General features: G+C 47.1%; 1 protein-coding gene across 1 annotated transcript in view; it reads left to right on the forward strand.

Moving 5' to 3' along the window:
- Positions 1 to 26,953, forward strand: part of IL11 (interleukin 11) — a 145,328-nt gene that overhangs the window by 341 nt on the left and 118,034 nt on the right. Inside the window, exons 2-4 of the mRNA XM_069742966.1 lie at positions 337 to 458; positions 1,755 to 1,918; positions 13,901 to 13,987. Coding sequence (XP_069599067.1) covers positions 337 to 458; positions 1,755 to 1,918; positions 13,901 to 13,987 — 373 coding nt within the window. The remainder of the gene's footprint in view (positions 1 to 336; positions 459 to 1,754; positions 1,919 to 13,900; positions 13,988 to 26,953) is intronic.

A 26,953-nucleotide genomic window follows, 5' to 3' on the forward strand; every position in this document is an offset into this window, starting at 1 on the left:
GTCAACAGCAAAGGACAGGTCCAGGAGGAGGAGGACAGAGTAGTGTCACTTGGATTTGGCAGTTAGTAGGTCATTGGTCAATATAGTAAGGGCATTTTCAGTGGAATGATGTGGTCGAAAGCCAGATTGTAAGTGGTCGAAGAGGGAGTGGGAAGAAAGAGGAAAAAACTGTTCAAAATGGACGTATTGTTTCAGTAGTTTTTTAGACATAGGGGATAATTGATATGGGGCAATAGCTAGACAGAGAGGATAGGGATAGGTTTGAAGTGTTGAATAGCTGTTTAGGGTCATGCGACAGGGATGATATGAGAGAGAAGTATGTTTGTCTTGTTGCAGTGAATGTGGACGTGAAAGTAGTGAAGGCCTGATTGAATATGATGAAGTGCTAATTGGAATGGGATCTTTTCCATCTCCACTCAGCAACCCTGGAAGCCCGCCTCAGTTCTTTAGCCAGGCTGGTGTGCTAGGGTTGCCTGTTGCTTGTATGAACTTTAGTATGTGGGGGGGGGCAATTGATTTGAAAGCTGCAGCTGTTTTGGTGCTATATAAAGCAGCATCTGCATTAGGTAAGGAATTTATGTCTGCAAGAGAGAGAAGGGTTTCAGAGAGTGAGTGTAGATCAAGGTGTTTGAGATTTCTGTGAGGGTGTGCAAGTTTGTCTAGTGGGGATTGTGGACCTAGAGAGGAGCGAGAAGAGAATATAAGTCCATCATAAATCCAGCCCACATCTCATGACGATCCTTGGCGGTGCTATATCTGTGAGGGTTTGCAAATTTGTGGAGTGGGGATTGAACTGCGATAACCGTACTTAAACAAGCGCTCGTAGCAGCAGCCGGATTTACACAATATTGTCAGTGTGTGCTGGATGCCATTGTGAGTGGTCACAATACTGATGTCACTGCTCACTACAGAATCCGGATGTACTGTAGCAAAGTCAAGGATTGTCGTGAAACGGATTTATGGCAGACCCCTTTGGATTATTTGATTTGCTTACAGGTAATAAATGGGTAAAAGAGGATCAGGGAGTGCTTTGTACAAGTAAAGGTCTTTTGTTTTGTGTTTTTTTGCTGTACGCTTACTGGATTTTGCCTTGATTGCAGCTGACCTTACAAAGCTGACATCAACCCCTAAATTCATTACCTCACTTGCCAACGCACCAGGCCAAGTGGGAAGATCCTGATAAAGTGCCAGAATTGGAGAATATAATGGATGCACCTTTGATTGGGTGGCTGCAGGATGCTATTTTTAGGCTGGCAAGGGGTAAATATCAATGGACCTTCTCAGCCTGACAATACCAGCCCCCAGCTGTCTGCTTTATTTTGACTGGTTATCAAAAATGGGTGGACCACATGCCGTTTTTTTAAATTATTTTAAAGAGGGGCGGTCCTCTATTTTTGATAACCAGTCAAGATAAAGCAGATGGCTGATGGCTGCAGACAGCAGCAGTCTGCATTACTTGTGCTTGTTAGAAAAAATAGAGAGTACCCAATTTTTTTTTTCTTTATTGTTACATCCTGTACCGGCCAATCACATCCATGCCAATATTTAACCGTTCGAGTTCACCAATCCCTAGTTTCTAGTTATAAGAATCTTTACTTAGAATTCTGAAGATACAAAAACTGGACTAATATAATAGTATAACTTACCGTATTTATTTTTGCTCTTGAACAATAAACTCATTTGTAATCATATACCTATTCTACATTTCCAAAGTTATGTATCCTTTGCCATCAATCTTTTTCTTATCTTTCCAGGCAGCCTCTGCCAGATAGCTCTTGCTATTATGAGTGTATGTGAAGGAATTTGGTCGATTCCCCTTATGAAGCCAAAGCCTTCAGACACTAAACTAGAATTTGACAGTGTATTGAACATGGCAAAGCATCTTTTAAGTGACACCAAGCATCTGTACAACAACTTTGTAAGTCTATCCTCTAAAAATCATACTTAGTGATCAGTAGATATGAGGGCCGCATTCAATGATGCTTTTGCAGCTTAAATTTTTTGTGCCTTTTTAAAGTCTATTTTATGTGTTTGTCTCCTTTTTCTGCTCTCTATTGTGGGCAGGAATTTCGTTTTTCAGATGTTTTCAGCTGATTTATCAATTGCGTTGCTAAATCTTGGCACAAATATTCTCAAGCACGGTTCCCTGAAAAATGCCCACAGGAAAATTGCCCACAGGAAAAATGCCCACAGGAAAATTGCCCACATGGAAATTTGCCCACACGGAAATTTGCCCACACGGAAATTTGCCCACATCGAAATTTGCCAATTGCAGCATCACAAAGTTTCAGATCTATGATATTTGAGGTGAAAGGTGAGGATGTTCACATGATGTGTGATCAACTAGTTATTTACAGCTGACCTAGTGCAAAACTGCAAACATGCTGAAGATCTGTGGTTTGTAGCAGTCTGTCATTCTCAGCAATAGACAGATCTAGTCTGCTCTCATCTCTCACTGATTCTGCCTTACTCCTCCCACCAGCCAAGAACAGCAGCACATGCAGAAACAGCAGCAGTATGATCCAGAGGAGCCATCACTGCTATCAGTACCCACAAAAGAATCACTGTATTATCTGTGGAGTTACATAGGACTGCAGGTCAGATCTAATACATTATCATCTCAGTGTGAGCCCATCAAAAGCAGGGTGCTGCTGGCTGAGATAGATCGTCCTGGAAGCCCAGAAAGCACCGCAGAAAGGTGAGATTCTGTCAGAATCTGTCAGAGGAGCGGAAGTGCCATAGCAGCTCCGCTCTCCCATTAACTTCAGTGGCAGTGAATCTGGGGCATGCACTTCCTTCCCTGTCCACTTATGGCTACCAAGAGTAAGAGTGAACAGACCCTACCTAGTTATGTATCATACACACATACTGCAGGTGCAGGCAGGCATAGGATGAAAGAAAATGCAGAGTGGATTTGAATAAGGTTTTCTAGGCCCAGACACACCACAATGAGAGTAGAATTATTGGTAGCACAGTGGAATGACAACTCCTAAGAACAGAATCCGTTCTCTGGGACTAGGGATGAGTGAACCGAACCTGTAGAACCTGGAGAAGTAAACTGGGCCCAGAGACCTTTGTTGAAATCCATTTTGCATTTTCTTTGCTGCCTGTGTTGTGCTGTATTGTATTTCAATGGAGCCCATGGAAGTCAAGGACAATCACCCGGCAGCTAATTATTTGCTGGTGTGCAATGATTGTTTTAAAGTTATTGTTGTTATTGGAACTCCTTAATAAACTGTTCTTAATAAACTTGTGGGTAGTTTTCTGTGTGGGCAATTTTCGACGACATTCTTCTGTACTGCAGTGCATCTCACCTATATATCTATACTATTCTCTGGTCTGCAGAGCATCTCACCTATAATTCTATATTATTATTCTGCCCTGCAGAGCATCTCACATATACCTGCATACTATTCCCCTGTCCTGCAGAGCATTTAACCTATATCTCTTTGCTATTCTCTGTCCTGCAGAGCATCTCACCTATAATTCTATATTATTCTCCTGCCCTGCAGAGCATCTTATCTATACCTGCATACTGTCCCCATGTCCTGCAGAGCATTTAACCTATATCTCTTTGCTATTCTCTGTCCTGCAGAGCATCTCACCTATAATTCTATATTATTCTCCTGCCCTGCAGAGCATCTTATCTATACCTGCATACGGTCCCCATGTCCTGCAGAGCATTTAACCTATATCTCTTTGCTATTCTCTGTCCTGCAGAGCATCTCACCTATAATTCTATCTTATTCTCCTGCCCTGCAGAGCATCTTACGTTTACCTACATACTATCCCCCTGTCCTGCAGAGCATTTAACCTATAATTCAGCCTGTGGGCAATTTTCTGTGGGCATTCTTCACCTTGCACTTCAAATATGGATCTGAAATCTTGTGATGCTGCAATTGGCAATTTTCTGTGTGGGCAATTTTCTGTGTGGGCAATTTTCAATGTGGGCAGTTTTCCATGAGGGCAATTTTCCATGTTGTTAGGGCTAGCGGAACGCACCGAGTAAATATAGATTTTTTTTTTATATTGGTGCGTTCGCAGTCCGGGGTCCACCGTGCAGGAGAACCTGCTGCTAGCAAACGGCGGCACCATATGGCGGTATGGACTAACTCAGTTAATTCACCGAGTAGCCGAGAAAGCAAAGCACTGTGCCCTGTTAAACTTCACAGAGGCACAGGCTAACTGCCCAAACAGAGAGCAGTCAGTGGTCACGTATGCACACAAAACTCCTCGCCGGAGGGGCCAGCATTCTAGGGGCTTATTTCAGCCAGGTCCTTGAATACATACAAACACAATCTCCTTGACGGAGGTGCCAGCATTCTAGGGGCTTATTTCAGCCGGGTCCCTGAACACACTCTTACGTGACCACACTGGCGCAAAGCACATAACATAGAACAATACTAGCGCATGGCCGTGCGGCCATGCGGGCCTTAAATAGTTGCAGCACATACAAGACCTTCCTAGAAGGACCAATGAGAGGCTACCACAGAGTGTGAGCACCTACACGGCCTACCTGAAGGACCAATGGCCTTAGCTGCAGTATCTGATCAGGTGACCCTCGACCTCCACTGAGCATGCTCAGAATGCTCAGAATGAGAAGAGCAGGACTTAGTCCCAGAAGCGTCTGCTCGCCGCTGCCCAGCACTGACTCCAATGGCAGAAGCAGGAAAAGCAGCAGTAACTCTTTGTACAGAGTCAGACTGAGCGAGACGCTGGGACCGACATCTCCGCTGAGCAGGCTCCACTGCGGCAGGAGAAGAATGGGAGACCGCAGCGGAGACGGCCCGAGATTCCCCCTGTGCAGAGGCTGGAACTGGACCCCCCCCCTCCCAGGGCCCCCCTCCTTGGGCCTCGCTACGTTTGAAGGCAGCAATGAGCGGCGAAGCACGAATGTGCTCAGCAGGCTCCCAGGACCTATCCTCAGGACCGTAACCGTTCCAGTCCACCAAATAAAACTTTTTGCCACGAACCACCTTGCACCCCAAAATAGCGTTCACCTCGTAATCGTCCGTAGACGAACCCGATGTCCCAGCAGATGACTCAGAAAACCAGGATATGTATACGGGCTTAAGGAGGGACACATGAAAGGTGTCGGTGATACCTAGGCATGGAGGAAGGGCTAGACGGTAGACCACAGGATTAACCTGTTCGAGGACCTTAAAGGGACCCAAGTAGCAAGGAGCAAACTTAGTGGACTCAACACGCAGCCTGATGTTACGAGCGGAGAGCCATACTAAGTCGCCAGGAGCAAAGGTCGGGGCAGGGCGCCGATGTGCATCGGCGGAGGACCTCATCCTCTCCTTGGAGGCCCGGATGGCATCCTGAGTGCGGTCCCAAATGTCTTGTGCCTCCACTGCCCAGTCTGCCACCCTGGAGTCAGCAGAGGACACAGGCATAGGCACAGGAACCCGTGGATGCTGGCCGTAATTAAGGAGGAAAGGAGTCTGACCGGTGGAGTCGGCTACAGCGTTGTTAAGGGCAAACTCTGCCCACGGTAACAAGGATGCCCAGTCATCCTGCCTGTAGAGGAGCTGCAGAGACACTCGTGGAGACCAAAACATCCAACACCGCGGAGACACCATCACGTGTTTCTCAATGCAGTGATCCAGAACACTGCCCCCAAATATGCCAATGCATGTAGAGGAGTTGCGGAGACACCATCATGTGTTTCTCAACGCAGGCAGTGAATAGCCAGGCCTTTCCCGGGAAGGAACAACCAAGGGAAGGGCAGCATCCAATAAAGGAAAACATCCAATAAAGGAAAACCACCTATGCCAAGCATGGTATCCATCCACAGACAGCTGTTTCGGGGGTTTTGCCCCTCATCAGTGTGGAGTAGGAAACTGGCTATCAGGAACAGTGCCTAGTAGAAAGTCTATAAAGGCACGGATGATTGACCTCGTGGAGACCAAAACATCCAACACCGCGGAGACACCATCACATGTTTCTCAACGCAGTGATCCAGAACACTGCCCCCAAATATGCCAATGCATGTAGAGGAGCTGCGGAGACACCATCACGTGTTTCTCAACGCAGGCAGTGAATAGCCAGGCCTTTCACCGGGAAGGAACAATCAAGGGAAGGGCAGCATCCAATAAAGGAAAACATCCAATAAAGGAAAACCACCTATGCCAAGCATGGTATCCATCCACAGACAGCTGTTTCGGTGTTTTTGCCCCTCATCAGTGTGGAGTAGGAAACTGGCTATCAGGAGCAGTGCCTAGTAGAAAGTCTATAAAGGCACGGATGATTGACCTCGTGGAGACCAAAACATCCAACACCGCGGAGACACCATCACGTGTTTTTCAATGCAGTGATCCAGAACACTGCCCCCAAATATGCAAATGCATGTAGAGGAGCTGCGGAGACACCATCACGTGTTTCTCAACGCAGGCAGTGAATAGCCAGGCCTTTCCCTGGGAAGGAACAACCAAGGGAAGGGCAGTGTTCAATAAAGGAAACCTAGGCACCAAATGAACCATTTTGGAAAAATGGTCGGTGATCACCCAGATAATGGTGCAGGCACGAGACTTGGGTAAGCCCACCACAAAGTCCATCCCGACCATCTCCCAGGGCCTGTCCGCCACCGGCAGAGGGTAAAGCAACCCAGCTGGCCGTTGCCGAGGGGACTTGTTCTTGAGAGACACACGCCCGAACATAGTCTGCGACATCACGAGCCATATGCGGCCAATAGTATGTCCTCCCACCCTGGATGAGTGTGCCCAAGAGAGAACCTTCGGTCACAAACTGGATGGAAGAAAAGTCTTGCCCGGAGGCACAGACTCTAGCGAAACCGGGACCACAGTTCTCAGGCTCTCGGTGGGGACAATAAGCCGAGGCTCCTCTTCCTTCTCCACAAATGATACAACGGAGCGAGAGAGAGCGTCGGCACGAATGTTCTTCTCCCCAGAAAGAAAATGGAGGGTGAAATGAAACCGGGAGAAGAACAAGGACCATCTGGCCTGGCGAGAATTTAACCGCTGGGCTGTCTGCAGGTACACCAAATTTTTATGATCTGTGAAGACTTGGAAAGGAAAACGAGCTCCCTCCAAGAGATGTCTCCACTCCGAGAAAGACAACTTCATGGCTAGCAACTCCCTGTCCCCAATGGAATAATTCCTCTCTGCCGGTGAGAAGGTCTTAGAAAAGAAGAAGCAAGGATGCTTCCGACCTTGAGCATCCTTTTGGAAGACGACTGCTCCACCACCAACAGATGAGGCATCCACCTCCATGATAAATGACTTATCTACATCGGGGCGATGTAGGATGGGAGCGCTAGCGAAGTGTGACTTTATGGGATTAAAGGCCTTGGAGACCTCCTCAGACCACAATTTGGGATTTGCCCCCTTCTTGGTGAGGGCAACCAAGGGAGCTACCAAAGTTGAGAAGTGCGGAATGAACTGGCGATAATAATTAATGAATCCCATAAAGCGCTGCTCCGCTTTAAGAGAATGGGGTTCCTGCCAGTCCATCACAGCCTGTAGCTTGGCAGGATCCACAGCCAATCCCTGGGCGGAGATTATATAGCCCAGGAAAGGTAAGGACTCCTGCTCGAACATACACTTCTCCAACTTGGCATAGAGGGAGTTTGCCCGTAGGAGGTCGAAGACTTTGCAAACATATCTCCAGTGGGAGTCAATATCTGGAGAGTAGATGAGAATATCATCCAGATAGACTACGACCGAGGTGGAGAGCATATCCCGGAAGATGGCATTCACAAAGTCTTGGAAAACAGCTTGGGCATTACAGAGCCCGAAGGGCATCACCAGATACTCATAGTGCCCATCCCTGGTGTTAAAAGCAGTCTTCCATTCGTCCACCTCACGGATACGAATCAGGTTGTAAGCACCCCGCAGATCTAATTTAGTAAATACCTTTGCTCCCCGAAGCCTATCGAAGAGTTCAGATATCAAGGGCTAAGGATACTTATTCTTAACGGTGATGGCGTTAAGACCCTTGTAGTCTATGGATGGACGCAGTTCATTATTCTGCTGCACGAAGAACACAGCCCCAGCAGGTGACACTGACTTCCTGATGAACCCTCTTGCCAGATTCTCTTGAATGTACTGAGACATTGCCTCCATCTCCGGGAGAGATAACGGATAAACTCAACCCCGGGGAGGCTCAGCAGCAGGCAAGAGATCAATAGGACAGTCATAGGGGCGATGGGGCGGAAGGGTCTCCGCCACCTTTTTGGAGAACACATCTGCATAAAACCAATATTGCTTGGGGAGAGAGTATAGATCTGCGGGTACCTCTGTAGTAGCAACCTGAACGCATTCCCTCTGACACCTACCCCCACAAGATTCACACCATCCCAGAATTCTGGCTGAGGACCACTCGACATGAGGAGAGTGGTACCGTAGCCAAGGTATCCCCAACAGGACCTCATCAATTCCCTCAGGAATGATGAGCAGAGATATCTCTTGATGGGATGGCGACATGGACAGAGTAAAAGGGATGGTCTGGTGTGTTATCTGTGAGGGCAGTGTCGACCCATTCACCACTCGTACCGTAACTGGTTGAGCTAGTATAACCAGGGGTATTGCGTGACGTTGGGCGAAGGCTGAAGACATAAAATTGCCCTCCACCCCAGAATCCACGCAGAGCTCTACCGAGTGGGAGGATGAGCCTATAATAATTGTCCCCTTAAAGGACAATTTGGAGGCAAACGTTGCCGTGTCTAGTGTACCTGCACCTACTACCACTAGACGCTGACGTTTCCTTGACCGCTGGGAACATCTGGTGGCAAGATGTCCTGACTGCTGGCAAACATGACAGACCTTGAGTGCACAAGCGGTCCGGGACTTAGATCCCGCTCGTGACACTTCCAGGAACCAGGACCGGAGATTCCAGAGGTTTGGCGAAGGTAGGAGCCAGCCGAAACCTCTGCCTACACTGGGCTCGCTCTAACCTCCGCTCGTTAAAACGGAGGTCAATACGAGTAGAGACAGTTATTAACTCTTCCAGTGTGGCAGGAATCTCCCTAGTGGCCAGAGCGTCCTTCACGTGATCAGCCAGCCCCCTCCAAAATACGGGGATAAGGGCTTTATCCAACCACTCCAGCTCAGAAGCTAAAGTGCGGAAGTGGACGGCAAAATGGCTGACCAAGGACTCACCCTCAGTTAATGCCGGCAGTTGGAGCGCCATATCATGGGTGACTTGAGGTCCTAAAAAGACCTGTTTCAGAGTGCTCAGGAACAGCGGAGCACTCTGCACCACATGATCGCCATGCTCCCACAGCAGCGTAGCCCATTCCCTGTCTGACAAGAGAGAGACAATAAATCCCACCTTAGCCCGCTCTGTGGGAAAACGAGCAGCCAGAAGCTCGAGGTGAATAGAGCACTGACTCACGAATCCCCTACAAGATTTGCTATCTATATATTTTTCTAGCAGCGGGAGGCGAGATAATGTCGGAACAGGGGTGGCAGTGGACAAGGTTGCTGCAGCCACGCTAGCAGCCTGTACAGCAACTGCGGTAACATCCACAGCTGAGGTTGAGCTCTCGAGAGCCACCAACCTACCCTCCAGCTGTTGGATATACCGCAAGGATTGCTGAATGTCCGCCACTTACTAGCCAGACCCTGGCGCTAGTATTCTGTTAGGGATAGCGGAACGCACCGAGTAAATATAGATGTTTTTATTGTTATTGGTGCGTTCGCAGCCAGGGGTCCACCGTGCAGGAGAACCTGCTGCTAGCAAACGGCGGCACTATATGGCGGTATGGACTAACTCAGTTAATTCACCGAGTAGCCGTGAAAGCAAAGCACTGTGCCATGTTAGACTTCACAGAGGCACAGACTAACTGCCCTAACAGAGAGCAGTCAGTGGTCACACATGCACACAAAACTCCTCGCCGGAGGTGCCAGCATTCTAGGGGCTTATTTCAGCCAGGCTCCCGAATACATACAAACACAATCTCCTTGACGGAGGTGCCAGCATTCTAGAGGCTAATTTCAGCCGGGTCCCTGAACACACTCTTACGTGACCACACTGGCGCAAAGCACATAACATAGAACAATACTAGCACATGGCCGTGCGGCCATGCGGGCCTTAAATAGTTGCAGCACGTACAGGACCTTTCTAGAAGGACCAATGAGAGGCTGCCACAGAGCGTGAGCACCTACATGGTCTTCCTGAAGGACCAATGGCCTTAGCTGCAGTATCTGATCATGTGACCCTCGACCTCCACTGAGAGATTTTACTCTGGGCATGCTCAGAACGAGAAAATCAGGACTTAGTCCCAGAAGCGTCTGCTCGCCGTTGCCCAGCACTGACTCCAATGGCAGAAGCAGGAAAAGCAGCAGTAACTCTTTGTACAGAGTCAGACTGAGCGAGACGCTGGGATCGACGTCTCCGCTGAGCAGGCTCCACTGCAGCAGGAGAAGAATGGGAGACCGCAGCGGAGACGGCCCGAGATTCCCCCTGTGCAGAGGTGGAAACTCGACCCCTAACACATGTGGGCAATTTTCCTTGTGGGCAATTTTCCATGTGGGCAATTTTCCGTGTGGGCAAATTTCCATGTGTTGGCAATTTTCCATGTAGGCAATTTTCCATGTGGGCAATTTTCCTATGGGTATTTTTCCTGTGGGCAATTTTCTGGTCACCAAATAATAGTCATGTTTCAAGAAAATTGCTAAGAACATATTTTTCCATATTTTCATCAATCAGCTCACTAGTAAACATGCTTCTATAGTGATGATAAATGTATAGGTCTTGAAAAAAAATTATATTCATGTCTGAAAGCAGTACACAGATTCATATTTCTAACTATTGCTGGAGATCAGAGTATGCATAGAAATCCCAAGGCCCTATAGCAAAAAGTTCTAATTAAATATAAATATGTACAGTACAGACCAAAAGTTTGGACACACCTTCTCATTTAAAGATTTTTCTGTATTTTCATGACTATGAAAATTGTACATTCACACTGAAGGCATCAAAACTATGAATTAACACATGTGGAATTATATACTTAACAAAAAAGTGTGAAACAACTGATATTATGTCTTATATTCTAGGTTTTTCAAAGTAGCCACCTTTTGCTTTGATGACTTCTTTGCACACGCTTGGCATTCTTTTGATGAGCTTCAAGAGGTAGTCACCGGAAATGGTCTCCCAACAATCATGAAGGAGTTCCCAGAGATGCTTTGCACTTGTTGGCCCTTTTGCCTTCACTCTGCGGTCAGGCTCACCCCAAACCATCTCGATTGGGTTCAGGTCTGGTGACTGTGGAGGCCAAGTCATCTGGCGTAGCACCCCATCACTCTCCTTCTTGGTCAAATAGCCCTTACACAGTCTGGAGGTGTGTTTGGGGTCATTGTCCTGTTGAAAAATAAATGACGGTCCAACTAAATGCAAACCGGATGGAATAGCATGCCGCTGCAAAATGCTGTGGTAGCCATGCTGGTTCAGTAAGCCTTCAATTTTGAATAATTCCCCAACAGTGTCACCAGCAAAACACATCCGCACCATCACACCTTGCTTCCCAGTGGGAACCAGGCATGTAGAGTCCATCCATTCACCTTTTCTGCGTCGCACAAAGACACGGTGGTTGGAACCAAAGGTATCAAATTTGGACTCATCAGACCAAAGCACAGATTTCCACTGGTCCAATGTCCATTCCTTGTGTTCTTTAGCCCAAACAAGTATTTTCTGCTTGTTGCCTGTCCTTAGCAGTGGTTTCCTAGCAGCTATTTTACCATGAAGGCCTGCTTCACAAAGTCTCCTCTTAACAGTTGTTGTAGAGATGTGTCTGCTGCTAGAACTCTGTGTGGCATTGACCTGGTCTCTAATCTGAGCTGCTGTTAAGCTGCAATTTCTGAAGCTGGTGACTCAGATAAACTTATTCTCAGAAGCAGAGGTGACTCTTGGTCTTCCTTTCCTGGGGCGGTCCTCATGTGAGCCAGTTTCTTTGTAGCGCTTGATGGTTATCGCCACTGCACTTGGGGACACTTTCAAAGTTTTGCCAATTTTTCGGATTGAGTGACCAGCATTTCTTAAAGTAATGATGGCCACTCGTTTTTCTTTACTTAGCTGCTTGTTTCTTGCCATAATACAAATTCTAACAGTTTATTCAGTAGGACTATCAGCTGTGTATCCACCAGACTTCTGCACAACACAACTGATGGTCCCAACCCCATTTATAAGGCAAGAAATCCCACTTATTAATCCTGACATGGCACATCTGTGAATTGAAAACCATTCCCGGTGACTACCTCTTGAAGCTCATCAAGAGAATGCCAAGAGTGTGCAAAGCAGTCATCAAAGAAAAAGGTGGCTACTTTGAATAACCTAGAATATAAGACATATTTTCAGTTGTTTCACACTTTTTTGTTAAGTATATACTTCCACATGTGTTAATTCATAGTTTTGATGCCTTCAGTGTGAATGTATAATTTTCAAAGTCATGAAAATACAGAAAAATCTTTAAATGAGAAGGTGTGTCCAAACTTTTGTTCTGTACTGTATATACAGAGTCATATCTCCCAATTTTCTTAAATAATGAGAAGGACATGTATTGTTGCACATACACAGTAATTATGTCCCTATTGAAACCATTATATTGGCCATTATATTGTATGGTGCTTCCAAAAATGGCCCCCCACACACACTGCGTATGGTATCCCCACAGTGAATCCTGTGCCCCCACAGTTTCACTCCGACATACAATATGATGACTCCACAGTACTTCCAGAAAAGTATGATATCCCCAAAGTGCCACTAACACAAAATAATACCCGCACAGCATGATACCCCTAAAGTGTCCACCATAGTATGATATCCCCATAGTCTCCCCCCACACACACAGTATGATGGCCTGTCTGTATGAGGCTCCCACTCTGCATGATGGCCCCTATATCCCCCTACTAATTATTAGGGCGTCCACAGCCACTTACTCAGTATGAAGGATCACACACAGAATGAGGGCCTCTTCAGCCCCCTAATAAGTATTTGAGCCCTCACAGCGCACCACTGTGTTTCCCACAAATACCCACTCAGTATTATGGCCAACATAGCCACTACGCAGAATGAAGGCCCTCGCATAATGAGAGACCCTACAGCCCTTAACTTAGTATGGCAGCCAATACAGTCTTCCACCATTATGATCGTCCCCCAAAGCTACTCACACAGTATGTCCTCCACAGCATAAGGGCCCCCAAAGCCCCTCACACAGTATGAGGGCTACCAGAGCCACTTACACAAAAAGGAGGATCCTCAGTATGTTAGCCCCACAGTCTCCAACTCATTATGGGGGCCCTTACAACCCCACATTCAGTATAATGCCCCCACCAGACCTCTACCTAGTTTAATGGACCACTCAGTAATATGTATTATTTACATATTATCTATGCCAGGGTTTTGCACTTTTTCATTATTGATTACTATTTGTCATCACTTTATAGATAATGTGTATTTATATTTATTTCAGATATTCATTATATCTATATCAGTCTACTGGGTATTGTACTGGTCATATTGGTTGCATCACAATTCCTGATTTTCTCATAGGAAACAATTTATGGTGCAATTTTTGCATTGTTTCTTCTAGGATTTTGTATTTGCTTTACAGCAAAGATTCATAACATATTATTAAAATTAGGAAGTGCAATTAATCTTTTGTACATGTCTTTCCTTGTTTTTTAATTCCATTTGTTTCACATACAATCACTCTATCAATATACAAGGATTTTTTGTTTATATACTGAGGCCTATAATTTCTTTCAAAACCAAAGTTTCCACACAACAAATGCTTAAAGTAGAAAATGTATTTTAAAATTGTAAAACCATTTTTCTGTAGTACTCTGCCTAATGATTACTCTAAATCCATACACTTAATAAATTATTTAATTGTTATGCGGTATAGTTATATCCATGGGTTATGTCTATTTTGCAGAAAATCAAGTACCCTTATGAAGGAGAGCACAAATTAGAAAGTTTACCTGTACTTTCAATAAATGCTGCAGAATTGTCTACTATCCAGGTAAATATTTGGTTTTAAAATATTTTATTTTCTATATATCTACAATTTAAAAAATTTGTGTTTCACAACTATGGATAAAAAGTCCACCTAGAAGCATGTCCATTTGGTTAAAAATATCAAGACTTGTATAAAAGCTGAATCAGGGAATTCTGTATATATACACTGCTCCAAAAAATAAAGGGAACACTAAAATATCACATCTTAGATATCTCTGAATGAAATATTCCAGTTGCAAATTTCTATTCATTGCATAGTGGAATGTGCTCAGATCAATAAAACAATTACCGTATATACTCGAGTATAAGCCGAGATTTTCAGCCCAAATTTTTGGGCTGAAAGTGCCCCTCTCGGCTTATACTCGAGTCAAGGTGGGTGGCAGGGTCGGCGGGTGAGGGGGTGAGGGCGCTGAGGCATACTTACCTGCTTCCAGCGATCCTGGCGCTCCCCGCCTGTCACACGGTCTTCGGTGCTGCAGCTCTTCATGTCAGCGGTCACGTGGGACCTCTCATTAGAGAAATGAATAGGCGGCTCCACCCCCCATAGGGGTGGAGCCGCCTATTCATTTCTCTAATCAGCGGTAACGGTGACCGCTGATAGAGGAAGAGGCTGCCGCACCGAAGACAGCTGTCCGGGGGAAGGGGCCGGACGCTGGGACCAGGTAAGTATGTCATATTTACCTGTCCCCGCTCCAGCCGCCGGGCGCCGCTCCATCTTCCCGACGCCGCTCTGTCTTCCCGGCGTCGCTCCGCTCTGACTGTTCAGGTCAGAGGGCGCGATGATGCATATGGTGTGCGCGGCGCCCTCTGCCTGATCAGTCAGTGCAGAGAGACGCTGGGACCGGACGCTGAGAGCTGCAAGTAAGAGAGGTGAGTATGTGGTTTTGCAGCAGTGGCACAGATTTATACAGAGCATCTATGGGGAAATATGAACGGTGCAGAGCACTATATGGGGCACAGCTATGGGGAAATATGAATGGTGCAGAGCACTATATGGCACAGCTATGGGGAAATATGAATGGTGCAGAGCAGTATATGGCACAGCTATGGGGAAATATGAATGGTGCAGAGCACTATATGGCACAGCTATGGGGAAATATGAACGGTGCAGAGCACTATATGGGGCACAGCTATGGGGAAATATGAACGGTGCAGAGCACTATATGGGGCACAGCTATGGGGAAATATGAACGGTGCAGAGCACTATATGGGGCACAGCTATGGGGAAATATGAATGTTGCAGAGCACTATATGGGGCACAGCTATGGGGAAATATGAACGGTGCAGAGCACTATATGGGGCACAGCTATGGGGAAATATGAACGGTGCAGAGCACTATATGGGGCACAGCTATGGGGAAATATGAACGGTGCAGAGCACTATATGGGGCACAGCTATGGGTAAATATGAACGTGCAGAGCACTATATGGGGCACAACTATGGGGAAATATGAACGGTGCAGTGCACTATATGGCACAGCTATGGGGAAATATGAACGGTGCAGAGCACTATATGGGGCACAGCTATGGGGAAATATGAACGGTGCAGAGCACTATATGGGGCACAGCTATGGGGAAATATGAATGGTGCAGAGCACTATATGGGGCACAGCTATGGGGAAATATGAACGTTGCAGAGCACTATATGGCACAGCTATGGGGAAATATGAACGGTGCAGAGCACTATATGGCACAGCTATGGGGAAATATGAATGGTGCAGAGCACTATATGGGGCACAGCTATGGGGAAATATGAATGGTGCAGAGCACTATATGGCACAGCTATGGGGAAATATGAACGGTGCAGAGCACTATATGGCACAGCTATGGGGAAATAATGATCTATTTTTATTTTTGAAATTCACCGGTAAATGCTGCATTTCCACCCTAGGCTTATACTCGAGTCAATAAGTTTTCTCAGTTTTTTGGCAAAATTAGGGGGGTCGGCTTATACTCGGGTCGGCTTATACTCGAGTATATACGGTATCAATGTAAATCAAAATGAATATCCCACGGAGGTCTGGATTTCGAATGATACTCAAAATCGAAGTGGAAAATCAAATTACAGGCTGATCCAACTTCAGTGGAAATGCCTCATGACAAGGAAAATATACTCAGTATTGTGTGTGGCCACATGAGACAAATAAGGCAGCAGAACCAAGTAAAGTGAAAGTCTGTATTATTCCAAACAGTAGTGCAATGCGTGAGCAAATTAAAAAAAACACAACAAATAAGGTGAAGACAGGATAAGCTCCTTGCAGCTCTGCTGCAGACAAAGTCAATATTCAAATGCACAAAACATGCGTGCAGCACATGCACAACAGTTCAAGTGGATGGCAAACAGGATCCTAAGGGTATGTTTCCACGTTCAGGAAACGCTGCATTTTTGAGGCTGCATTGAGCTGCAGCGTCAAAAACGCAGCGTCCAGATGTTACAGCATAGTGAAGGGGATTTCATGAAATCCCGTCTCCACTATGCATTAAAAGACGCATGCAGCATACCCGCAAAAACGCACATGCGGCGCGTCTTTTAAGATCGCACCATGTCCTTGCAGTGCATAAACAAAGCAAGGACAACGCAGATGACCGGCCAGTGACCTCAGGTGCAGATTTGGTCAGGATTTTACCTGCATAAAATCCTGACCAAATCCTGATGCAATCCTGAACGTGGACACATACCCTTAGGAATAGTTCGTTTACAGCTCTGCTGCAGGCAAAGTCTTATGGGTGTAACTCTTTCTGGGGAAATGCAGATCATAAGACAGTTCATACCAGGGCTGGGAGCACTAGTAAAGAGCCAAGAAGCAGTGCAGAGCTGCGAGTCCAGAAACAGTCAAATAAACTAGCAACGGATACCAAACAAGATTAGTTGTAGCAGGATGAGCTTATATGTCCCAGAGAAGGCTGCAAAGTAACGCAGGCAAAAACAGCTTCTAGCATGAGAACCTCTGTGAGCTGAGAAGATTTGCTGAGAAGGCGGAGCCGGAGTATCTGAAGAGGGGAAGTTTCTTGCAGCACAAGCCAGGGATTCAGGCAGAATACACAAGCAAGGAGTAGGAGGCAAGCCAGGCTTATAAAGACAGGGAGGTCAGATCACATGAGTATATTTGAGGTAGCAGATGCCATCTTGGAAAATGGCAATAAAGCACAACAGATGAGCAAGGAATCCAGATGTTAGGGTTGGCGGAACGCACCGAATATATCTTTATTAGTAGTAGTAGGTGCGTTCGCAACCCAGGATCCACCGTGCAGGAAAGAACCTGCTGCTAGATATGGCGGTACAATATAGTACTATAAACAAACTCTGTTACTTCACAGAGTCTGTTAGCAAAGAGAATGCTGTGCCCTGTTTAGTTCACAGAGGAACACAGCTACTTAGTAGAGCAGTTAGTGGTCATGCAGTCAAATGCAAACACGCGGCTCCTCTCCGGTGGAGTCGGAATTCTAATGGCTATACGCCAGCCCTGAATCCACTCACATGAAACTCCTCGCCATAGGTGCAAGCATTCTAGGGGCTTATTTCAGCTGGGTCCCTAACTGCATACAAACAAGACCACACTGGCGCTGAGCTCATACATAAATTGACACTAGCGCATGGCTGTGCGGTCATGCGAACCTTTTATAGCTGCAGCAGGAAGCTGCCACAGAAGTTGAGCACCTTCAGGACCTTCCTGAAGGACCAATGGGAATTGCTGCAGTATCTGAGCATGTGACCCTCGATCTCCAATGAGAGATCTTGCCCTGGGCATGCTCAGAAGGGGAAAAGCAGGACTTAGTCCCAAAAGCATCTGCTCGCCACTGCCCAGCACTGGCTTCAATGGCAGAAGCTGGAAAAGCAGCAGCAACCATTTGCACAGAGTGAGACTGAGCAAGACGCTGGGACCGACGTCTCCCCTGAGCAGGCTCCACTGCGGCAGAATAAGAATGGGAGACCGCAGCGGAGATGGCCTGAGATTCCCCCTGTGCAGAGGCGGGAACTCGACCCCTAACATTACCCCCCCTCCTAGGTCCCCCCTCCCTGGAGCTCGTTACGCTCGAAGGCAGCAATGAGCTGCGGAGCCCGAATGTGCTCCACAGGTTCCCAAATTCTGTCCTCTGGACCGTGACCCTTCCAGTCCACCAGATAATATTTTTTGCCACGTACCACCTTGCACCCTACGATACCATTCACCTCAACCTCATCCGTGGATGAACCCAATGTCCCAGCAGATGACTCGGAAAACCGGGACAAATGAACGGGTTTTTAAGAGAGAAAAGTGAAAAGTGTCGGTGATACCAAGGCGCGGAGGAATAGCCACAGGGTAGACCACAGGGTTGACCAGTTCCAGAACCTTGAAAGGACCAATGTAGCAAGGCGCAAACTTAGTGGATTCAACTCGCCTGATGTTATGGGCGGAGAGCCACACTAAGTCGCCAGCAGCAAATGTCGGAGCAGGCACCGATGTGCATCTGCAGAAACCCTCATTCTCTCCTTGGAGGCTCGGGTGGCATCCTGTGTGTGGTCCCAAATGACACATGCCTCCACCGCCCAGTCTGCCACCCTAGAATTGGAGGATGAAACGGGCATGGGCACAGGGACACGCGGATGCTGGCCGTAATTAAGGAGAAAAGGAGTCTGCCCAGTGGAATCGGCTACGGCGTTGTTCAAGGCAAATTCCGCCCAAGGTAGCAAAGATGCCCAGTCATCCTGCCTAGCAAAGACAAAATGTCACATGTATGTCACCAGAGTCTGGTTGGCCCTCTACCAACCTATTTGTCTCGGGATGATATGCAGAGGAGAGATTTAGCTCTATGCTGAGTAAACGACAGCTCTCTCCAAAACCGAGACGCGAACTGAGGACCCCGGTCACTGACAATTTTATCAGGCATTCCATGTAAACGGAAAATATGTTTTACGAACAATGCCGCCAAGGCCCTGCATAAGGTGTCCGCGGAAGTGGCACCAAGTGCACCATCTTAGAGAAATGATCGGTGACTACCCAGATAATGGTGCAGTTACGAGACTTGAGTAAGCCCACCATGAAGTCCATTACGACCATCTCCCAGGGCCTGTCTGCCACTAACAGAGGGTAAAGTAGCCCAGCAGGCCGTTGCCGATTCTTGGCGCCAGAGACACACGCCCTAATATAGTCCCCGACGTCACGAGCCATATGCGGCCACCAGTACGTCCACGCCAATAGCTCAGATGTCCTCTTGGTCCCAAAATGTCCACCCACCCTGGACGAGTGAGCCCAAGAGAGAACCTCCGGTCGCAAATTTGCTGGTACAAAAGTCTTGCCCGGGGGCACGGACTCTAGCGAAACCAGAGCCACAGTTCTCAGGCTCTCAGAAGGGACAATAAGCCAAGGCTCCTCCTCCTCCTCCTCAGATGACACTACGGAGCGGGCGAGAGCATCAGCACGAGTGATCTCCCCGGAGAGAAAATGGAGAGTAAAATGAAACCAGGAGAAGAACAGGGACCATCTAGCCTGGCGAGAATTTAGCCATTGGGCCGTCTGTAGGTACATCAAGTTCTTGTAGTCAGTGAACACTTGGAAGGGAAAGCGAGCTCCCTCCAAGAGGTGTCTCCACTCTGCGAAAGCCAACTTCATGGCTAGCAACTCCCTGTCCCCGATGGAATAATTCCTCTCTGCCGGTGTGAAGGTCTTGGAAAAGAAGAAGCAGGGATGCTTCCGACCTTGAGCATCCTTTTGGAAAAGGACTGCTACAGCACCAACGGATGAGGCATCCACCTCCATGATAAATGGCTTATCTACATCGGGACGATGTAGGATGGGAGCGCTAGCGAAGTGTGACTTAATTGAGAGAAAGGTCTTGGAGACCTCCTCTGACCACAACTTGGGATTTGCTCCCTTCTTGGTGAGGGCAACCAGGGGAGCTACCAAAGTTGAGAAGTGTGGAATGAACTGGCGATAGTAATTAATGAACCCAATAAAGCACTGCACCGCTTTAAGAGAATGGGGTTCCTGCCAGTCCATCACAGCCTGTAGCTTGGCAGGATCCATAGCCAAACCCTGGGCAGAGATGATATAACCAAGGAAAGGCAAGGACTCCTGCTCAAAGACACACTTCTCCAACTTGGCGTAGAGGGAGTTTGCCCGTAAGAGGTCGAAGACTTTGCGAACATCTCTCCGATGGGAGTCAATATCTGGAGAGTAGATGAGAATATCATCCAGATAGACTATGACCGAGGTGGTGAGCATATCCCAGAAGATGTCGTTCACAAAGTCTTAAAAAACAGCTGGGGAATTACAGAGCCCGAAGGGCATCACTAGATATTCCTAGTGCCCATCCCTGGTGTTAAAAGCCGTCTTCCATTCGTCCCCCTCACGGATGCGAATCAGGTTGTAAGCCCCCCGCAGATCTAATTTAGTAAATACCCTTGCTCCCCGTAGCCTGTTAAAGAGCTCAGATATCAGGGGTAGTGGGTACTTGCTCTTAACGGTGATGGTGTTAAGACCCCTGTAGTCTATGCATGGACGTAGTTCACCACTCTTCTTCTAAACAAAAAAGAACCCAGCCCCAGCAGGTGACACTGACTTCCTAATGAATCCTCTTGCCAGATTCTCTTGGATGTACTGAGACATTGCCTCCATCTCCAGGAGAGATAACGGATAGAATCGACCCTGGGGAGGCTCTGCACCAGGCAAGAGGTCAATAGAACAGTCATAGGGGCAGTGGGGCGGAAGCTTTTCCGCAGCCCTTTTGCAGAACACGTACACATAGGACCAATAGTGCTTGGGGAGAGAGGAAAGATCTGCGGGTACCTCGGTTGTAGCAACCTGAACGCACTCCCTCTGACATCTACCCTCACAGGATTTACTCCATACCAAAATTCTCCCTGAGGAACACACTATATGAGGAGAATGGTAGCGTAGCCATGGTATCCCCAACAGGACCTCATCAATTCCCTCAGGAATGACCAATAGAGAGATAATCTCCTGATGAGATGGAGACATAGAAAGAGTGAAAGGAATGATTTGGTGTGTAATCTGTGAGGGTAGTGTCGACCCATTTACCACTCGAACGGTAACTGGTTTGGCGAGTATCACCAGGGGTATTGCGTGTCGCTGGGTGAAAGTGGATGACATAAAATTACCCTCCACCCCAGAGTCCATGCAAAGCTCTGCCATAAGAGTGGATGGGCCTATGGTAATTGTCCCCTTGAAGGACAACTTAGAGGTAAACGTCGCCGTGTCTAATGTACTTCCTCCAACTGCCACTAGACGCTGATGTTTCCCTGACCACTGAGGACACCTGGAGGCAAGGTGTCCTGACTGCCGGCAAACATGACAAACCTTAAGTGCACGAGCGGACCGGGACTTGGATCCCACTCGTGACACCTCCATGTCCTCATGTGACTCGGACGCCTTGACCGGAGATTCCAAAGGTCTGGCGAAGGTGGGAGCCAGCCGAAACCTCTGCCTACACTGCAACCCTCGCTCATGAAAACGATGGTCGATGCGAGTTGATATAGCTATGAGCTCCTTCAGTGTGGCGGGAATCTCCCTAGTGGCCAAAGCATCCTTCACATGGTCAGTCAGCCCCCTCCAAAATACCGAGATGAGGGTTTTATCTGACCACTCTAGCTCAGATGCTAATGTCTGGAAGTGGACGGCAAAATGGCTGACCATGGACGAACCCTGAGTGAATGCCAGTAGTTGGAGCGCCGTATCATGGGTGACTTGGGTTACCAAAAAGACCTGTTTCAGAGTGCCCAGAAACCGAGGAACACTCTGCACCACATGATCATTGCGCTCCCACAGCGGCATAGAGCACTCCAAAGCTCTGTCCGACAGGAGAGAGATTATGAATCTCACCTTAGCCCGCTCTGTGGGAAAACGTGAAGCCAGGAGCTCTAGATGTATACCACACTGGCTCAAGAAACCCCTACAGGATTTACTGTCACCAGCATATTTTTCAGGCAGTGGGAGGTAAGATAAGGTCAGAACAGAGGTGGCAGTGGGTAAAGCTGCTGCAGCCACGCCAGCAGCCTGAACAGCTATTGCGGTAACATCCACCGCCGAGGTTGCACGCTCGAGAGACGCCAACCTCCCCTCCAACAACTGGATGTACCCCTGCAATCGCTGTTCATCTGCCATAACTTAGCCAGATCCTGGCGCTAGTGTACTGTTAGGGTTGGTGGAACGCACCGAATAGATATATCTATTAGTAGTAGTAGGTGCGTTCGCAACCCGGGATCCACCGTGCAGGAAAGAACCTGCTGCTAGATATGGCGGTACAATATAGTACTATAAACAAACTCTGTTACTTCACAGAGTCTGTTAGCAAAGAGAATGCTGTGCCCTGTTTAGTTCACAGAGGAACACAGCTACTTAGTAGAGCAGTTAGTGGTCATGCAGTCAAATGCAAACACACAGCTCCTCTCCGGTGGAACCGGAATTCTAATGGCTATACGCCAGCCCTGAATCCACTCACATGAAACTCCTCACCGGAGGTGCCAGTATTCTAGGGGCTTATTTCAGCTGGGTCCCTGAATACACACACACGAAACTCCTCGCCGGAGAGCCAGCATTCTAGGGGCTTATTTCAGCCGGGTCCCTGACTGCATACAAACACGACCACACTGGCGCTGAGCTCATACATAAATTGGCACTAGCGCATGGCCGTGCGGTCATGCGAACCTTTTATAGCTGCAGCATGTACAGGACCTTCCCAGAAGGACCAATGGGAAGCTGCCACAGAAGTTGAGCACCTTCAGGACCTTCCTGAAGGACCAATAGGAATTGCTGCAGTATCTGAGCATGTGAACCTCGATCTCCAATGAGAGATCTTGCCCTGGGCATGCTCAGGAGGGGAAAAGCAGGACTTAGTCCCAAAAGCATCTGCTCGCCGCTGCCCAGCACTGGCTTCAATGGCGGAAGCTGGAAAAGCAGCAGCAACCCTTTGCACAGAGTGAGACTGAGCAAGACGCTGGGACCGACGTCTCCGCTGAGCAGGCTCCAATGCGGCAGAATAAGAATGGGAGAAAGCAGCAGAGATGGCCCGAGATTCCCCCTGTGCAGAGGCGGGAACTCGACCCCTAACACCAGAGTCCTTACACTGGCATTGTCCTGCATTAGGAGGAACGCAGGGCCAACCGCTCCAGCATATGGTAACATAGTAACATAGTAACATAGTTAGTAAGGCCGAAAAAAGACATTTGTCCATCCAGTTCAGCCTATATTCCATCATAATAAATACCCAGATCTACGTCCTTCTACAGAACCTAATAATTGTATGATACAATATTGTTCTGCTCCAGGAAGACATCCAGGCCTCTCTTGAACCCCTCGACTGAGTTTGCCATCACCACCTCCTCAGGCAAGCAATTCCAGATTCTCACTGCCCTAACAGTAAAGAATCCTCTTCTATGTTGGTGGAAAAACCTTCTCTCCTCCAGACGCAAAGAATGCCCCCTTGTGCCCGTCACCTTCCTTGGTATAAACAGATCCTCAGCGAGATATTTGTATTGTCCCCTTATATACTTATACATGGTTATTAGATCGCCCCTCAGTCGTCTTTTTTCTAGACTAAATAATCCTAATTTCGCTAATCTATCTGGGTATTGTAGTTCTCCCATCCCCTTTATTAATTTTGTTGCCCTCCTTTGTACTCTCTCTAGTTCCATTATATCCTTCCTGAGCACCGGTGCCCAAAACTGGACACAGTACTCCATGTGCGGTCTAACTAGGGATTTGTACAGAGGCAGTATAATGCTCTCATCATGTGTATCCAGACCTCTTTTAATGCACCCCATGATCCTGTTTGCCTTGGCAGCTGCTGCCTGGCACTGGCTGCTCCAGGTAAGTTTATCATTAACTAGGATCCCCAAGTCCTTCTCCCTGTCAGATTTACCCAGTGGTTTCCCGTTCAGTGTGTAATGGTGATATTGATTCCCTCTTCCCATGTGTATAACCTTACATTTATCATTGTTAAACCTCAGCTGCCACCTTTCAGCCCAAGTTTCCAACTTATCCAGATCCATCTGTAGCAGAATACTATCTTCTCTTGTATTAACTGCTTTACATAGTTTTGTATCATCTGCAAATATCGATATTTTACTGTGTAAACCTTCTACCAGATCATTAATGAATATGTTGAAGAGAACAGGTCCCAATACTGACCCCTGCGGTACCCCACTGGTCACAGCGACCCAGTTAGAGGCTATACCATTTATAACCACCCTCTGCTTTCTATCACTTAGCCAGTTACTAACCCATTTACACACATTTTCCCCCAGACCAAGCATTCTCATTTTGTGTACCAACCTCTTGTGCGGCACGGTATCAAACGCTTTGGAAAAATCGAGATATACCACGTCCAATGACTCACCGTGGTCCAGCCTATAGCTTACCTCTTCATAAAAACTGATTAGATTGGTTTGACAGGAGCGATTTCTCATAAACCCATGCTGATATGGAGTTAAACAGTTATTCTCATTGAGATAATCCAGAATAACATCCCTCAGAAACCCTTCAAATATTTTACCAACAATAGAGGTTAGACTTACTGGCCTATAATTTCCAGGTTCACTTTTAGAGCCCTTTTTGAATATTGGCACCACATTTGCTATGCGCCAGTCCTGCGGAACAGACCCTGTCGCTATAGAGTCACTAAAAATAAGAAATAATGGTTTATCTATTACATTACTTAGTTCTCTTAGTACTCGTGGGTGTATGCCATCCGGACCCGGAGATTTATCTATTTTAATCTTATTTAGCCGGTTTCGCACCTCTTCTTGGGTTAGATTGGTGACCCTTAATATAGGGTTTTCATTGTTTCTTGGGATTTCACCTAGCATTTCATTTTCCACTGTGAATACCGTGGAGAAGAAGGTGTTTAATATGTTAGCTTTTTCCTCGTCATCTACAACCATTCTTTCCTCACTATTTTTTAAGGGGCCTACATTTTCAGTTTTTATTCTTTTACTATTGATATAGTTGAAGAACAGTTTGGGATTAGTTTTACTCTCCTTAGCAATGTGCTCCTCTGTTTCCTTTTTGGCAGCTTTAATTAGTTTTTTAGATAAAGTATTTTTCTCCCTATAGTTTTTTAGAGCTTCAATGGTGCCATCCTGCTTTAGTAGTGCAAATGCTTTCTTTTTACTGTTAATTGCCTGTTAATTACTGTTAATTGCCCCTTGGTCTCACAAGGGGTCTGAGGATCTCATCTCGGTACCTAATGGCAGTCAGGCTACCTCTGGCGAGCACATGGAGGGCTGTGCAGCCCTGCAAAGAAATGCCACCCAACACCATTACTGACCCACTGCCAAACCGGTCATGCTGAAGGATGTTGCAGGCAGCAGATTACTTTCCACGGCATCTCCAGACTCTGTCACGTCTGTCACATGTGCTCAGTGTGAACTTGATTTCATCTGTGAAGAGCACAGGGCGCCAGTGGCAAATTTGCCAACCCTGGTGTTCTGTGGCAAATGCCAAGCGTCCTGCACGATGTTGGGCTGTGAGCTCAACCCCCATCTGTGGACGTCGGGTCATTAGACCATCCTCATGGAGTTGGTTTCTATCAGTTTGTGCAGACACATGCACATTTGTGGCCTGCTGGAGGTCATTTTGCAGGGCTCTGGCAGTGCTCCTCCTGTTCCTCCTTCCACAGAGGCGGAGGTAGCGGTCCTGCTGCTGGGTTGTTGCCCTCCTACGGCCCCCTCCACGTCTCCTGGTGTACTGGCCTGTCTCCTGGTAGCGCCTTCAGCCTCTGGACACTATGCTGACAGACACAGCAAACCTTCTTGCCACAGCTTGCATTGATGTGCCATCCGGGATGAGCTGTCCTAGCTGAGCCACTTGTGTGGGTTGTAGCGCCCATCTCATGCCACCATGAGTGTGAAAGCACAACCAACTTGCAAAAGTGACCAAAACATCAGCCAGAAAGCATTGGTACTGAGATGTGGTCTGTGGTCCCACCTTAAGAACTACTCCTTTATTGAGGGTGTCGTTATCATTGCCAATAATTTCCATCTATTGTCTATTCCATTTGCACAACAGCATGTGAAATTGATTGTCAATCAGTGTTGCTTCCTAAGTGGGCAGTTTGATTTCACAAAAGTTTTATTTACTTGGAGTTAGATTCTGTTTAAGTATTCCCTTTATTTTTTGAGCAGTGTAGATCCCACAAATAGTGTGTGTTCTACAACAGCAGTAATAATGATGATTAGTGTACTCTGGGAGGAAAAGAAAAGGCTCGAGATTCAATGAGACAACAACTTCTTCAAGTTAATATGTTGATGAAATGAACAGTCAGTGTTTGTACTCAGATGAGATGGGGGTGGAAGAGACGAAGGACATGTTTACGTTTTTAGCTGTGCTGGTGTCTCTGTTATCTTTGGTTGTTGGGTCACTGACAGTGCCAGCAGAAATGATATTGGCACTCTGGGTCATGGTAAATTTGGAGATGGAAATCAGGAGGGGGATGCAAGGAGCTCAGGACATTTTCCACACTGACAGAACTGTATGCCCAATCAGGGATGATGATGAGGATGATGAGGATCATGAAGATAAGTTCTGAAGGAGGAAAATAAGAGAAAATAAGTTGTGGATGCCTGTATCAAATAGGCTAGGAAATTGGCTCTCCATTAGCACATGAAGTGGCATCACTTGCTCGTGTGAGAATAGCAAACTGACCAGTGATAAAAGCAAACCTCAATCTGTCCTCTTAACTCTTCCGATCACCCGTTTTTCTGGTACTCAGACTGTATATTCGTATTAAGCGGTCTATATCTTCATTAGTGATGGGCAAGCAATAAAATGCTTGGGTACTCGTTGCTCGGGTCGAGCAAATTGGAATACTTGAGTACTCTACTCGAGCAACAAACCCAATGTAAGTCTATGGGAAAGCCGAGGATTTTTGCAGCGATCCCCCCGGGGGTCCTTTTAGGGTCTAAAAATGTCTGAAATTGATGGGAACAGTGCTCAAATGACACTGGAACATCATGGGGAAGACCCCTGGAAGCA

The sequence above is a fragment of the Ranitomeya imitator genome, chromosome 10 (assembly GCF_032444005.1).
Source record: "Ranitomeya imitator isolate aRanImi1 chromosome 10, aRanImi1.pri, whole genome shotgun sequence".
In the NCBI taxonomy this organism is placed as follows: Eukaryota; Metazoa; Chordata; class Amphibia; order Anura; family Dendrobatidae; genus Ranitomeya; species Ranitomeya imitator.